General features: G+C 46.7%; 1 protein-coding gene across 2 annotated transcripts in view; it reads right to left on the reverse strand.

Annotated features, from left to right (window-relative positions):
- The window catches only part of c1qtnf12 (C1q and TNF related 12), a 36,773-nt gene extending 23,194 nt beyond the window's left edge, over window positions 1–13,579 (reverse strand). For both annotated transcript variants that reach the window (XM_076268416.1, XM_076268415.1), the window contains exon 1: window positions 12,093–13,579. In XM_076268416.1, the coding sequence (XP_076124531.1) occupies window positions 12,093–12,245 (153 nt within the window). In that variant the 5' untranslated portion in view covers window positions 12,246–13,579. The remainder of the gene's footprint in view (window positions 1–12,092) is intronic.
- Window positions 13,580–16,587: the final 3,008 nt, after the last annotated feature.

Genomic DNA, 16,587 nt, shown 5'->3' on the forward strand with positions numbered 1-16,587 from the left:
GATTAATGCTACTTCATATAAGTAAAGCGCTGCAACGTGACAACAGTCTAATACATAATAATCTGACATCAGAAACGCGCCATCACTGTCAGCGCTCGTGCTGCTGACACAGTGGCTGCGTGATGACGGTTAATTTAACCTTTATCATGCAGGAAATTTCAGAATGTCGACTGTGTAAGCTAACCAATCATAAATGGCGAGTTTCAATGGAAAAGTTCAGATAGGCCTAACTGATGCAACTGAGATGGAGGACAACTCCACTTAGAGTAGAACATATTGTCCAAAGCAACTTACATTAGGTGAGGAGATATTTGCTGAATGTCACAAAAATGTCACGGGCAGAAAAATATGTAACACAAAAGTGTTACATATTAGAAATTGCTTGGTATTGCTTAATGCTTATTCAATGACTCTCTACCGAACTACCTGTAGTTTGTGGAGGACGAACGAGAAACCACTGGTTTGATAAATTAGCGAATAGGCCTAGTGGACAAATAACTTATAGTCTATAATCTGTAGCTTACAGCAAAAACGAATGTTGGTGGCTATTTATCTAGCAGCTGCAAGAAATAGAGGCTTCATGGTCATGGCCCATGGTTCGTAAATTCTTTTCATAAAACTTCAAGTTGCCCTATCATAATTTCACTCTCCAAACTCTTCACTGCACTGTAGCCAATTAACTGACAGTGTGACAGTAGGCTATTTATTTTCTGTACAATAATTTATTTTTTCAACTTTTGCAGTATTACGCACTTGGCTACTCAAGACTTCAATGCCATCATAAACAAAATTTTTTACACAACAAAAACAGAAAGGACGGAGGCAGCAAAGGTAGAGGAGTCATTTCAGATAAGAACAAGGTAAATTGATATGCTTGTCAAAACGTACCCTGTGTGTGGACGACAGAGATGGTCTCCTTTCCTGATTCTAGCCAATCAGAACATGCTGTGTGTCAAACAGGTGCAATGATTAGGTGCTGGAGTATGGAGTATGGATTAGGTGCTATTCCACTATGGAGTATGGAGTATGCTACTGCATTAGGTGCTATTAATGAGTATGCTACTGCATTAGGTGCTATTAATGAGTATGCTACTGCATTAGGTGTTATTCCACTATGGAGTATGGAGTATGCTACTGCATTAGGTGCTATTAATGAGTATGCTACTGCATTAGGTGCTATTAATGAGTATGCTACTGCAGTAGGTGCTATTACACTATGGAGTATGCTACTGCATTAGGTGCTATTAATGAGTATGCTACTGCATTAGGTGCTATTCCACTATGGAGTATGGAGTATGCTACTGCATTAGGTGCTATTCCACTATGGAGTATGGAGTATGCGACTGCATTAGGTGCTATTCCACTAATGAGTATGCTACTGCATTAGGTGCTATTCCACTATGGAGTATGGAGTATGCTACTGCATTAGGTGCTATTCCACTATGCAGTATGCTACTGCATTAGGTGCTATTACACTATGGAGTATGCTACTGCATTAGGTGCTATTCCACTATGGAATATGGAGTATGCTACTGCATTAGGTGCTATTAATGAGTATGCTACTGCATTAGGTGCTATTCCATTATGGAGTATGCTACTGCATTAGGTGCTATTACACTATGGAGTATGGAGTATGCTACTGCATTAGGTGCTATTCCACTATGGAGTATGGAGTATGCTACTGCATTAGGTGCTATTCCACTATGGAGTATGCTACTGCATTAGGTGCTATACCACTATGGAGTATGCTACTGCATTAGGTGCTATTCCACTAATGAGTATGGAGTATGCTACTGCATTAGGTGCAATTAATGAGTATGCTACTGCATTAGGTGTTATTCCACTAATGAGTATGGAGTATGCTACTGCATTAGGTGCTATTACACTAATGAGTATGCTACTGCATTAGGTGCTATTACACTATGGAGTATGCTACTGCATAAGGTGTTATTCCACTATGGAGTATGCTACTGCATTAGGTGCTATTCCACTATGGAGTATGCTACTGCATTAGGTGCTATTAATGAGTATGCTACTGCATTAGGTGCTACTCTTGGTATGCTCTGCTCACTCCAAATAGTATACTCCACACGCACACATGCAGCTGATGCGTGCCACCTTAACATGATGCGTGCCACCATAACATGATGTATGCTTTAACATGTCTGCTACTTTAACATAAATATTCTCCGTATCAGGTGAACAACTCTATTACTTTCACTAGTAAACATACACGCATTCAATGTATCCTTGTTTTATCTTTTTAAGTAGAAACGACGTTGAAACATACATACAGTATATACCTCCAAAAGTTGAAAATAAAAACAGCACACACACACACACACACACACACACACACACACACACACAGACACACACACACACACACACACACACACACACACACACACACACACACACAGACACACACACACACACACACACACACACACACACACACACACACACACACAGACACACACACACACACACACACACACACACACAGACACACACACACACACACACACACACAGACACACACACACACACACACACACTAGTTTATAAGACCTGACACACTGCTGCGTCTTTTACCCATCCCATTCCTCTCTTTACAAGCTCTCACACACACATGTAAACTCTCTCTCTATCACACACACACACACAGTCTAACTCACACCCAGACACACACCCCTGCCGAGAGAGGTGTGTTTGCACTGTAAACACTTGTACCTGTTCAGGCGGCGGGATGTTTGCTTTTAGTCTTGGAAGGGTGGGGAGCGAGGGCGTGGGGGAGGCGCTCAAGAATGTGTGTGTGTGTGTATGTGTGTGTGTGTGTGAATATATGAGGCGAGTGTGTGTGTGTGTGTGTGTGAATATGTGTGGCGAATGTGTGTGTGTGCGTGAGGGAGAGAAAGAGAGAGAGCTCTGTATGATCAGTCAGAGAATGTGGGTAGAGTATGGAGGGAGTCGTGTGTGCGTGTGTGTGTGTGTGTGAGTGTGTGTGTTTTTGTGTGAGTGTGTGTGTTTTTGTGTGAGTGTGTGTGTGTGAGTGTGTGTTTGTGTGTGTGTGTGAGAGTGTGTGTGTGTGTGTGAGAGAGTGTGACAGGAGGGAGGTGTGGATCTAAAGCAGGAATGTTAACCCACAGGCTGGTGAGGTCATCTTTGCAGCCCACACCATCATGGCAGACTAGACTGACCTAACATAAAACCCCACACACACACACACACACATGACAGTGCACAGGAACATGAACATGCATGCGCATTACAACAGATAAATACACACACACACACCAGAATGCACACACACTTGTGAAAAGATTTTTAAATAATCACACCTCATCACAGACACATACACACCTCTGCACTCTCACACACTCACTGGCTTCTTGTTTACAGAGAAATTGAAGCTTTAAGAGCTGCAGCACCCAACATGAGGCCACAGCTCTCACGCACACACACACCACAAGACCAGCACACACACACACATACACCACAAGATCAGCACACACACACACACACACCACAAGACCAGCACACACACACACATACACCACAAGACCAGCACACACACACACATACACCACAAGACCAGCACACACACACACACATACACAACACAACCAACACCCAACATGAGGGCACAGCTCTCACGCACACACACGCACACCACAAGACCAGCACACACACACACATACACCTCAAGACCAGCGCACACACACACATACACCACAAGACCAGCACACACACACACACACACACCACAAGACCAGCACACACACACACATACACAACACAACCAACACCCAACATGAGGGCACAGCTCTCACGCACACACACACACACACCACAAGACCAGCACACACACATACATACACCACAAGACCAGCACACACACACACATACACCACAAGACCAGCACACACACACACACACACACCACAAGACCAGCACACACACACACATACACAACACAACCAACACCCAACATGAGGGCACAGCTCTCACGCACACACACGCACACCACAAGACCAGCACACACACACACATACACCTCAAGACCAGCACACACACACACATACACCACAAGACCAGCACACACACACACACACACACCACAAGACCAGCACACACATACACAACACAACCAACACCCAACATGAGGGCACAGCTCTCACGCACACACACGCACACCACAAGACCAGCACACACACACACATACACCTCAAGACCAGCACACACACACACATACACCACAAGACCAGCACACACACACACACACACACCACAAGACCAGCACACACACACACATACACAACACAACCAACACCCAACATGAGGGCACAGCTCTCACGCACACACACACACACACCACAAGACCAGCACACACACATACATACACCACAAGACCAGCACACACACACACATACACCACAAGACCAGCACACACACACACATACACCACAAGACCAGCACACACACACACACATACACAACACAACCAACACCCAACATGAGGGCACAGCTCTCACGCACACACACGCACACCACAAGACCAGCACACACACACACATACACCTCAAGACCAGCACACACACACACATACACCACAAGACCAGCACACACACACACACACACACCACAAGACCAGCACACACACACACATACACAACACAACCAACACCCAACATGAGGGCACAGCTCTCACGCACACACACACACACACCACAAGACCAGCACACACACATACATACACCACAAGACCAGCACACACACACACATACACCACAAGACCAGCACACACACACACACACACACCACAAGACCAGCACACACACACACATACACAACACAACCAACACCCAACATGAGGGCACAGCTCTCACGCACACACACGCACACACCACAAGACCAGCACACACACACACCGCAACCAACACCCAACATGAGGGCACAGCTTTCACGCACACACACACAACGCAACCAACATCTAACATGAGAGCACAACTCTCACACACACACACCACAACCAGCACGTACATACACAGCACACTGGGGCAGTCGTGGCCTACTGGTTAGCGCTTCGGACTTGTAACCGGAGGGTTGCCGGTTCGAACCCCGACCAGTAGGCACGGCTGAAGTGCCCTTGAGCAAGGCACCTAACCCCTCACTGCTCCCCGAGCGCCGCTGTTGTTGCAGGCAGCTCACTGCGCCGGGATTAGTGTGTGCTTCACCTCACTGTGTGTTCACTGTGTGCAGTGTGTTTCACTAATTCACAAATTGGGATAAATGCAGAGACCAAATTTCCCTCACGGGATCAAAAGAGTATATATACTTATACTTATACACACACACACACACACCACAACCAGCACACACACAAACACCACAACCAGCACACACACACCACAACCAGCAGCCAACAGGACAGTGTCAGTGAGCTTGTAGTGTCCTAACATAGCCTGCAGTGACGTGTGTGTGAGTGTGTCTGTGTGTGAGTGTCAGTGAGCCTGTAGTGTCCTAACACAGCCTGCAGTGGCGTGTGTGTGAGTGTGTGTGTCAGTGAGCCTGTAGTGTCCTAACACAGCCTGCAATATAGTATAAGTATAAGTGTGAGAGAGTGTATTTACCTGGATGGTGTATGTGTGTGTGTTTAGTATATATAGTATAAGTATATATAGTCTTTTGATCCCGTGAGGGAAATTTGGTCTCTGCATTTATCCCAATCCGTGAATTAGTGAAACACAAACAGCACACAGTGAACACACAGTGAGGTGAAGCACACACTAATCCCGGCGCAGTGAGCTGCCTGCAACAACAGCGGCGCTCGGGGAGCAGTGAGGGGTTAGGTGCCTTGCACTTCAGCCATGGCCTACTGTTCGGGGTTCGAACCGGCAACCCTCCGGATACAAGTCCAGAGTGCTAACCAGTAGGCCACGGCTGCAACAACGTGTGTGTGTGTGTGTGTGTGTGTGTGTGTGTGTGTGTGTGTGTGTGTGTGTGTGTGTGTGTGTGTGTGTGTGTGTGTGTGTGTGTGTGTGTGTGTGTGTGTGTGTGTGTGTGTGTGTGTGTGTGTGTGTGTGTGTGTGTGTGTGTGTGTGTGTGTGTGTGTGTGTGTGTGTGTGTGTGAGCCTGTAGTGTCCCAACACAGCCTGCAGTGACGTGTGTGTGTGTGCCCCTATTTGATTGTAAAGACCAAGCAGGCCGCATGCAGCCTTCTCTGCCAACACAGAGTTGCCAAAGCCAAACCTTGAATTTCCCCTAGGGATCAATATATATCAATCAATATAAAGTATATCTATCTATCTATCTAAACCTGCACATCTGTGTGTGTGTGTGTGTGTGTTATTAAACATGTGTATGTTTGTGTCTGTTTGTGAGTGTGTGTGTTATTAAACGTGTGTATGTTTGTGTCTGTGTTTGTGAGTGTGTGTGTTATAAAACGTGTGTATGTTTGTGTCTGTGTTTGTGAGTGTGTGTGTGTACTTGTGAGATAAGTGGGCAACAGTGCATGAGTGTTCTGTGAGTTAAAGTATTAACATGTAACCAGTACATGTTATGTTAAGTATGCATTTGTGTCAGTGTTGTAGTACTCGAGTCCGAGACTCGAACTCGAGTCCGAGTCATTAGCTAAATTTAGAGACTCGTGACTTGACTTGGACTTGAGCACTGAATGACTCGAACTTGGACTCGGACTCGTGCATTCGCACTTGCGATGACTCATCGAGGACTCAACTTTTTTTTGTAATATATCATAAGGCTAGCCTAGAAATCTAGACGCACCCTAGCGGCGGCAAATTAATTTGCTCAGCCTGTACGTCTAGTATCGAACCATAGGAATTTCTATTGGCTTAACACCGTGGATGTTCTCCAATCACAGCGCTCTATTTCGTTAGAGAGTTTTAAGGCGGGCTTAACAGGATAACGACAGTCCATTGACGGTGAACAACAAGGAAGGTTGCTATGGCGAACGAAGAGCGGTTGTTTGAATCGGCGTTGGCGTCAACTTTGGAGGAGTTGGACTTGTGCTTTTCTGCACATTGAGCAACACAATGCACTTAAGTCATTCCTTTCTAAGAAGGATGTGTTTGTCGTTTTGCCTACCGGATACGGATATGGTCGTAGCGCTGGCCTATTGCATGCCTAGGCAGTTTGAAAGACAATTCTCTGCCCGCCCCTTGGATTAAGCGAGGTGAATGATTCGATGCCAGACTATACATCTCAATGATATAGGATGGCCCCGCCAGGCTATCATAAGGCTATAATTGTAGTATGTCATTAGGCTATAATTTGCTATATGGTTTTAATATCTAAATTATTTGTAATACTAATTTTAGTTCAAGGGAATGTTAGGCTACTGCTTCGTGTCATAGTATATCGCAAGTCACATCATGTTCACATGCAAAGCAAACTACCGTTAACTTTAACACAAAAATGCCTGGAGACATGGCCGCCGCTATTTCAATGTAGTATTGCCAGGCAATATTAGTTCTCAAACATTACCTAAGATTACACTCAGCCTAGGCTAAACAACACACACTGCTGCTGGATAGCTGATCATCGTGACTTGGTGAACAGTGTTTTTCCTGACTGACGCGAGAAGCGAGGTTCCATTCATTCATTTTCATTTGGGGCGTGCCCTGCCGTGCTTCTGTCTGTTAATTTGTAGCAGGCTATTATCGGATGAAAGAAAAATAAACTGAAAGTTTTCCCAATCAAGATATAGCATACTTTTTAATTTTGGTGTCATAAAATATAGAAGCATAACATTAAATTGCCTAGTAGAGTGTCCATGTAGAGTGTCAATATAGGCCTACGTGTCTGCGCAAGTGAAACTGACAAACTGAACCTCTCGTGGGTAGGCCAGAAACAACTATAGGCCCATTTAAAACCACGAATTACTGTTCAGACGAGCGATTTGATTACCGTTCAGACGAGCGATTTGATTACCGTTCAGACGAGCGATTTGATTACCGTTCAGACGAGCGATTTGATTACCGTTCAGACGAGCGATTTGATAGCCTAATCCACTGCACGAAAAAAAAGGAACTACGTAAGCAACTTGTTCTATTTGTATGAACATCGTAGCAAATAGCAGCCTATGGCGATGGCAGCTTAAAAAAACATTTATTTCACTCATCTCGCTGAAATAAACGTAGAATGTGGCCTGTTGCGCAAATAAATTAATTAGGGAGATGATCTGCGTGAATGTGAAGTGACATTATGCAGTTGCAGGTAGCCAGTGTTCACGTCACGGGAGTCAGAAAGAAGCTACCAAGACGGGCCCTGCTCTGTTTCTGTCCCTCCCAAACTGCGCTCAAATTGTGTAGGCTATTTAACAGCCAGAATTTTTAAAAAATGCCCGGGGGAGGCCCTTTTATGATTGGGTTTGGCAAGAAATTTGGCAATACTACTTTCACACAAGTGATGGCACCCCTGCTTGGAGACAGAAGATTGTCCGTTTTGCTTTTAAGGATTTCATCTGCAATGGGGAAAAATGGAACGACATGTAGGCTATGCTTACTTTAGTGCTGGACTTGGACTCGACTTGATCAATAGGGACTCGACTCGGACTCGACGTGGATCAATAGTGACTTGACTCGGACTTGACTCGGATGAGTAGTGGACTCGACTCGGACTTGACTTGGAATTTCTTTTTAATGACTTGGACTTGACTCGGACTTGAACACTGAGGACTTGAACCTGGACTCGGACTCGAGGCATAGTGACTTGACTACAACACTGATTTGTGTATACATGTGTGCTGGTCTTGCGGTGCATGTGTGTATGTGTGTGTATGTTACCTTGCGCTCCTCTGTACTGGTGAGCGTGTGTGTGTGTGTATGTCTGTGGCATGAGCGTGTGTGTGTGTGTGTGTGTGTATTACCTTGCGCTCCTCTGTGCTGGTGAGCGTGTGTGTGTGTGTGTGTGTATTACCTTGCGCTCCTCTGTGCTGGCGAGCGTGTGTGTGTGTGTATGTCTGTGGCATGAGCGTGTGTGTGTGTGTGTGTGTGTGTGTATTACCTTGCGCTCCTCTGTGCTGGCGAGCGTGTGTGTGTGTGTGTGTGCGTATGTGTGTGTGCATGCGTATGTGTGTGTATGTGTTACCTTGCGCTCCTCTGTGCTGGCGAGCGTGTGTGTGTGTGTGTGTGTGTGCATGCGTATGTGTGTGTGTGTGTTACTGCACTGCAAGAGACTGCACAGGAAAAATCAGTTCACCTGTTCGTCGGATCCAGCTAAGTGGCTTAAACTCATTTCACTTTTGAATGGTGTATATTTCAAGAATGGAGTTTTCTCCGTTGAAATTCACGGTCGGAGACCACTAAGCAAAAGGCCTATATTGAGAGGCAAGGGATGAACGAACATGTGTTCTGTTTAAAAACGGCCATAGATGATTTCAAACACGAGAGTGCAACATTTTATCTGGACTTCCGCGACGCGTTTGGAACGCTCCCACATAACATCATGATCAGAGCTCTGGAGGAAATACACCTGCCCCAAGTGTACATAGACTTAAAGCAACACCAAAGAACTTTCCCTCTGTCGCACGCACGCTATTTGTTTATCCAGCACCGCCTGCAAATAACGATGTCCACAGACAAGGTAGAATATTTTGCATGACTTATAAAAGTACGATGTTTCAGATGGAAGTCAAATTTGTAGTTTCTTATGTCTCATTCCATCGAACTACAGATCTGCTACCCGATCTGGCAAACGTACATAGTGCGGTTATAGCCGATAGAGAGCCACGAAAGCGAATGCAGAATTGCCGTTCACCCTGTTACGAGTTGATGAACCACTGAAACGATTTTGGAAACATTATTTTAAGGTACAAAAAACTCTTTGGTGTTGCTTTAATCAAAGACGTGTACAAAAGCTTGTATATTCAGGTCATTTGCGGAGTCCAGCTCACAGATCAAATACCCTTGCGCCTTGGCATTAAAACCGGTTGCCCTTGGAGCGCAGTGAACTTCATTTTAGCCATTAACCGGTGGCTGGATTGGATGCGTCAGTGCGCTCCATCCGAAATCATCTCTCCAAACCCCGTTCAGGCATTCGCTGATGATGTGCAAATGTCGTCACGTCAGGAGAACATCATACATAACATGCTACGCAAGACAGACACCTTCCTCGAGTGGTCGGGTCTCGAAGTAAAGGAGTCTAAATGCGCAGTGCTTTACGAGAGGAGGAGCGGTGGAAACAGGTGGTACCGGTCAAAATCTGACCGTGACCCACAATTCAAAATCAATGGAAAAATAATAAGAGTATATTCCAGACATGATTCGTACACTTATCTTGGACAAAGATTTAACGTTGCTGGCGACTGGGACCAACAAATACAGGACATAATTACTGAATACACCACAAGGTTGCAAAAAATTGACTAATCCTCCTTGCCACTGCTTATGAAAATAGATGCAATCAGACAGATAGCTCTATCAAAAGTGCAACACTTCTTCGCCAATGTGCACATATCAAGAAAAGTTTTGCAGGACTTAAACAACAAAACTGTTAAGGCAGTGAGAGGATGGCCGTAAGAGAAATGGCCCTTGCTTCCCTTTTTCTCCACCTTGGGAACCGTAAGAGAAATGGCCCGCGCTGCCCTTTTTCTCCACCTTGGGAAGCGTAAGGTCCCCCTCGCCCGAGAATCGGAACCCAGCTTTCTAGGATTCCGTAAGAAATCGAACGGTAAACTCGACACCCATGCCCCCGGTTTTGGGGTCAGATCGGACTGGCCTGATCTCAACGATCTCTGCAACTGGACTGGTGTTGACTTGCAGTGGTCTGGAGTCGATGCCACACATGTTACACCACATGAAGTAATGATTAAGGATACAAACATCACTGTGAGTGCAACAGTAGTGCAAGACGGTCTGCGCTATTGAGTTCCACCTGGAAACAGTCGCGCGTCTCTGCTGTCAATCAAACACCAGCAGCGTCAGACACATTGGAGAGGACTCAAACTCCAAACACCAGCAGCGTCAGACACATTGGAGAGGACTCAAACTCCAAACACCAGCAGCGTCAGATACATTGGAGAGGACTCAAACTCCAAGGAAAGCTCGCATGTATCCCTTTTGCATGTATCACTCCATCTCACACACAATTTTTCTATTGATGAAGACATACTAATGTTTACAGTCAAAGCTAGGCTTCAGGTATACCCAACAAGGTTAAACCTGTCAATCTGGTACCCTCGTTCCCACTCACCATTGTGTATACATCATGGACAAGAGCAAGTCATAGAATCCATGTCACACATATTAAATGGCTGTCATTTTTACAAAAGTCTTTATGTATCCAGGCATGATAGGATTGTGGACATTATATCTGGACACGTATCATCCTTATTTTCTCCAAATGTGTCAATACATGTAAATTGTGTGTGTGTGACAACAAATGTTTTCCAGGTGTTCTACAATGTCTGCGTTCTCTGATTTAAATGCCACCAGGCCTGATATTATAATCATTGATGAGCACGATAGGGATGTGTTCATCCTGGAAGTAGGTTGCTGTTTTGATTCATGTCTAGAGGAGGCTTACTTAACAAAGCTAGTAAAATACCACCCTCTTGTACAGCAAATAACTGGCCTTGGCTACAAATGTCAATATCTGGTACTTATCTTCGGCAGCCTGGGCCACGTGCATAGGCTTGTCATTAGGGGTCTCAGGATAGTTGGCTTTACAAAAGCAAGGGCAAAGCAAATTGCCAAATACTGCTCAATATCCTCCATTATTGGAAGTCGCCATATATGGAGAAGGTGTTGTGTGTATCCATAAATCTGCTGTTTGAGATTGTCATCAGACATCATTGGTGGATCATGCCTTAGCAATGTTCTGTATCTGTAATATTTATGTCCTTATGTACATTTATTATGAATTGTGGACATAAATAAAGTAGTTAAAATGTGTGTGTGTGTGTGTGCATGCGTATGTGTGTGTATGTGTGTTACCTTGCGCTCCTCTGTGCTGGCGAGCGTGTGTGTGTGTGTGTGTGTGTGTGTGTGTGTTACCTTGCACTCCTCTGTGCTGGCGAGTGTGTGTGTGTGTGTGTGCATGCGTATGTGTGTGTGTGTGTGTGTTACCTTGCGCTCCTCTGTGCTGGCGAGTGTGGCGTTGAGCAACTCGGTGATCTGGACGTCTTTCTGCCGCCTGCGTCCCTTGCCCCTCCCCCCCGCACACAACTGGCTCCGCCCACCTAGCGCCCAGACCAGCAGCAGCACCAGGATCCAGCGCATCCCCACACTGGACTAGCCCTCACACACACACACGCGCACGCACACACACACGCACACACACACGCAACCACACACACACAACCACACACGCAACCACACACACACACACTACACACACACACAGACGCACACACAACCACACACAACCACACACGCAACCACACACACACACACTATACACACACACAGACGCACACACGCACTGCAAGACCAGTACACACACCACCAGTCCACACCACTGCACGACCAGATGACCAGTGTGTGAAGAATTGCAGGACCAGTGGGTGGGACAGAGAACTGAAGGTCCCAGTTATCAGCGGAACGTGCTGGTTATCAGCGGAAGGTCCTGGTTATCAGCGGAACGTCCTGGTTATCAGCGGAAGGTCCCGGTTATCAGCGGAACGTCCTGGTTATCAGCCGAAAGTCCTGGTTATCAGCGGATGATCCTGGTTATCAGCCGAAGGTCCTGGTTATCGGAGGAATATCTCAGTGACCAGCAGAAGGTCCTGGTTATCGGAGGAAGGTCCTGGTTATCAGCGGAAGGTCCTGGTTATCGGATGAAGGTCCTGGTTATCAGCGGAAGGTCCTGGTTATCGGTGGAAGGTCCTGGTTATTAGCGGAAGATCTCAGTGACCAGCAGAAGGTCCTGGTGACTGGTGGAAGGTCCTGCACTAACAGCAGGATGAGCTGTCTGAATGGCAGCAGCAGGTGACTCACAAGAGAGGAGAGGAGAAGAGAGGAGAGAGGGAGAAAGAGGAGAGGAGAAGAGAGGGAGGAGAGGAGAGGGAGGAGAAGAGAGAAGAAAGAGGAGAGGAGAAGAAAAGAGAGGAGAGGAGAGAGAGAGAGAGGAAGCAAAGGGAGGAGAGGAAGGGAAGAGGAGAGGAAGGGAAGAGGAGAGGAGAGGTGTCTAGGTGTCGGTCCTGAGGAGCGATGGCTGCTCTGCTCTGCTGTTGCTCTGCTCTGCTGTTGCTCTGCTGCGTCGGTGTTGGAGGCGGCTGGGGGAATGGAAAAGAATCCACAGCACAAGATTCCACTGGGAGAGCACACACACACACACACACACACACTCTCTCCCAGATTCCACAGCAAAGAATTCCTCCAGAGACGCCCGTCTGTGTGAGTAAGCGTGTGCTTGTGTGTTTCAGAACTGTCTGGTCCCGTTGTACTCCTAAAAGGAAGTGTGTGTGTGTGTGTGTGTGTGTGCGCGCAGGGAGAGCTTGAGTGAGGCAAGGAGTATTAGGGAGGGGTGTGAGAGAGTTCTGTGCCCCGCTGTGCGTGCAAGCATGCATGTGTGTCTGTGTGTGACTGTGTGTGTGTGTGCGCGCGTGCATGTGTGTGTGTGTGTGTGTGAGGGAACACTCATTAGTGAAAGTCTTCTCCAGTGGGGGTGTGAGGAGGGGGCGGTCCCTCAACGGATAAACAACGAACTGAGGGGGAGGGGCAAGAAAGAGAGAGAGAGAAAGAAGCGGGAGAGAGAGAGAGGAGAGGGAATGAGAGAGAGAGAGAGAAAGAAAGAGAGAGGAGAGGGAATGAGAGAGAGAAAGAAAGAAAGAGAGAGAGGAGAGGGAATGAGAGAGAGAGAGAGAAAGAGAGAGGAGAGTGAATGAGAGAGAGAGAGAAAGAAAGAGAGAGAGGAGAGGGAATGAGAGAGAGAGAGGGAATGAGAGAGGAGAGAGAGGAGAGGGAATGAGAGAGAGAGGGAATGAGAGAGGAGAGAGAGGAGAGGGAATGAGAGAGGAGAGGGAATGAGAGAGGGAATGAGAGAGAGGAGAGGGAATGAGAGAGAGAGAGAGGGAATGAGAGAGAGAGAGGAGAGGGAATGAGAGAGCGAGAGGGAATGTTAGAGAGAGAGAGGGAATGAGAGAGAGAGGAGAGGGAATGAGAGAGAGAGAGGGAATGAGAGAGAGGGAATGAGAGAGAGAAGGAGAGAGAGAGAGAGAGAGAAAGAGAGAGGAGAGTGAATGAGAGAGAGAGAAAGAAAGAGAGAGGAGAGGGAATGAGAGAGAGAGAGGGAATGAGAGAGAGGAGAGGGAATGAGAGAGAGAGAGAGGAGAGGGAATGAGAGAGAGAGAGAGGGAATGAGAGAGAGGAGAGGGAATGAGAGAGAGAGAGGGAATGAGAGAGAGAGAGGGAATGAGAGAGAGGAGAGGGAATGAGAGAGAGAGAGAGAGGGAATGAGAGAGAGGAGAGGGAATGAGAGAGAGAGAGAGGGAGAGAGAGAGGAGAGGGAATGAGAGAGAGAGAGAGGAGAGGGAATGAGAGAGAGAGAGGGAATGAGAGAGAGAGAGAGAGAGAGAGGGAATGAGAGAGAGGAGAGGGAATGAGAGAGAGAGAGAGAGGGAATGAGAGAGAGGAGAGGGAATGAGAGAGAGAGAGAGGGAATGAGAGAGAGAGAGGAGAGGGAATGAGAGAGAGAGAGGGAATGAGAGAGAGAGAGAGGAGAGGGAATGAGAGAGAGAGAGAGAATGAGAGAGAGAGAGAGAGAGAGGGAATGAGAGAGAGAGAGAGGGAATGAGAGAGAGAGGAGAGGGAATGAGAGAGAGAGAGAGGGAATGAGAGAGAGAGAGGGAATGAGAGAGAGAGAGGGAATGAGAGAGAGAGAGAGAGAGGGAATGAGAGAGAGAGAGAGGAGAGGGAATGAGAGAGAGGGAATGAGAGAGAGAGGGAATGAGAGAGAGAGGAGAGGGAATGAGAGAGAGAGAGAGGGAATGAGAGAGAGAGAGAGAGCAGCCACAATGAAACACCTTCACCAGCAAACACTATCCAGTCTGCTTAATTTGAACCAGTGCAGGGAGAGGGGGATGAGAGAGAAAGAGAGGTGGAGAGAGAGAGAGATGGGGGTGGGAGAGAGAGAAAGAGAGGTGGAGAGAGAGAAAGAGAGGTGGAGAGAGAGAGAGATGGGGGTGGGAGAGAGAGGTGGAGGGAGAAAAGGGGGGTGAAGGGAGAGAGGGTGGAAAGAGGGAGGGAGACAGAGAGCAAAAGGGAGAAGAGGAGAAGAGGACCACAGCATTCCTCTCTCCCTCCTCTCCATTCCTCTCTCTCTCTCACACACATTTTCTCTTTCTTGATGTGTCTCACTCACACACAAATATAAATATACTCTATCACAATCATAAATCTATCTATAAATCTATCTATCTATCTACCTATATGTCTGTCTGTCTATGTGTGTGTGCGTATGTGTGTGTGTGTGTGTGAAAAAAACTCAAAAACTTTACATCTACACATATAGACCTAAGATGCTGTGATGGAACAGTGAAGTGAACAACGGCACAGAGCCTTCTGCTGGTGGGTCATGGTACTGCAGGCCTCTGCTGGTGGGTCATGGTACTGCAGGCCTCTGCTGGTGGGTCGTGGTACTGCAGGCCTGCCCAGGTGGAGCCAGGGGTCAGAAGATGGGAACCTGTTATAGCCATGACTACTGACCCCAGAAATGGACTTTAGTCTGGAAGGACCCTCCCCATGGGACTACCACATGCAAAAGAGTGTTTGGCTTGACATCTGAGCAAAGTCAATCAAGAATAGCCAAGGATGCTGAAGCATCACCAACCAGCACTGTGGCTGAAGCAGCAGCAGGGACCAGAGGTGGAAGAGGTCTCTGGGGTGGAAGAGGTCTCTGGGGTGGAAGTGTGTGTGTGTGTGTGTGTATGTGTGTGTCTGTGTATGGAGTGTGAAGTGTGTCAGGAAATGACTTGTTTTTAGAATGCCAGTGGTCCAACAAAAAAACATGAAAACCACAGAAAGACACAGACACACACACACACAGTGTCAGTGATGTGAAGACACCAGTGGAACCACCCCCTCAGTTCCCCCCCCCCCCCCCTTATGCTGTTTCCTGACAACCCCCCTCCCACCCACCCCATACTCTTGTCCTATGTGTAATAGCACAGCTAGCAACATAGCAAGAGGCTAACAACCACAACTAACTATTTTAGCTAATAGATTACTCATAAACAGCTCTTTACAGACTAATAGGCTACTCATAAACAGCTCATTAGGCTAATAGGCTACTCATAAACAGCTCATTAGGCTAATAGGCTACTCTTAAACAGCTATTTCATTACAGGCTAATAGGCTACTCATAAACAGCTATTTCATTACAGGCTAATAGGCTACTCATAAACAGCTCATTAGGCTAATAGGCTACTCATAAACAGCTCTTCACAGGCTAATAGGCTACTCATAAACAGCTCATTACAGGCTAATAGGCTACTCATAAACAGCTCATTAGGCTAATAGGCTACTCATAAACAGCTCTTTACAGGCTAATAGGCTACTCATAAACAGCTCTATCATTATAGGCTAATAGGCTACTCATAAACAGCTCATTAGGCTAATAGGC

This window comes from Alosa pseudoharengus, unplaced genomic scaffold (assembly GCF_046254945.1).
Source record: "Alosa pseudoharengus isolate Yale_2024_CS ecotype anadromous, Long Island Sound unplaced genomic scaffold, YU_APseudo_1.1 YU_APseudo_1.1_scf_5, whole genome shotgun sequence".
NCBI lineage: Eukaryota > Metazoa > Chordata > Actinopteri > Clupeiformes > Clupeidae > Alosa > Alosa pseudoharengus.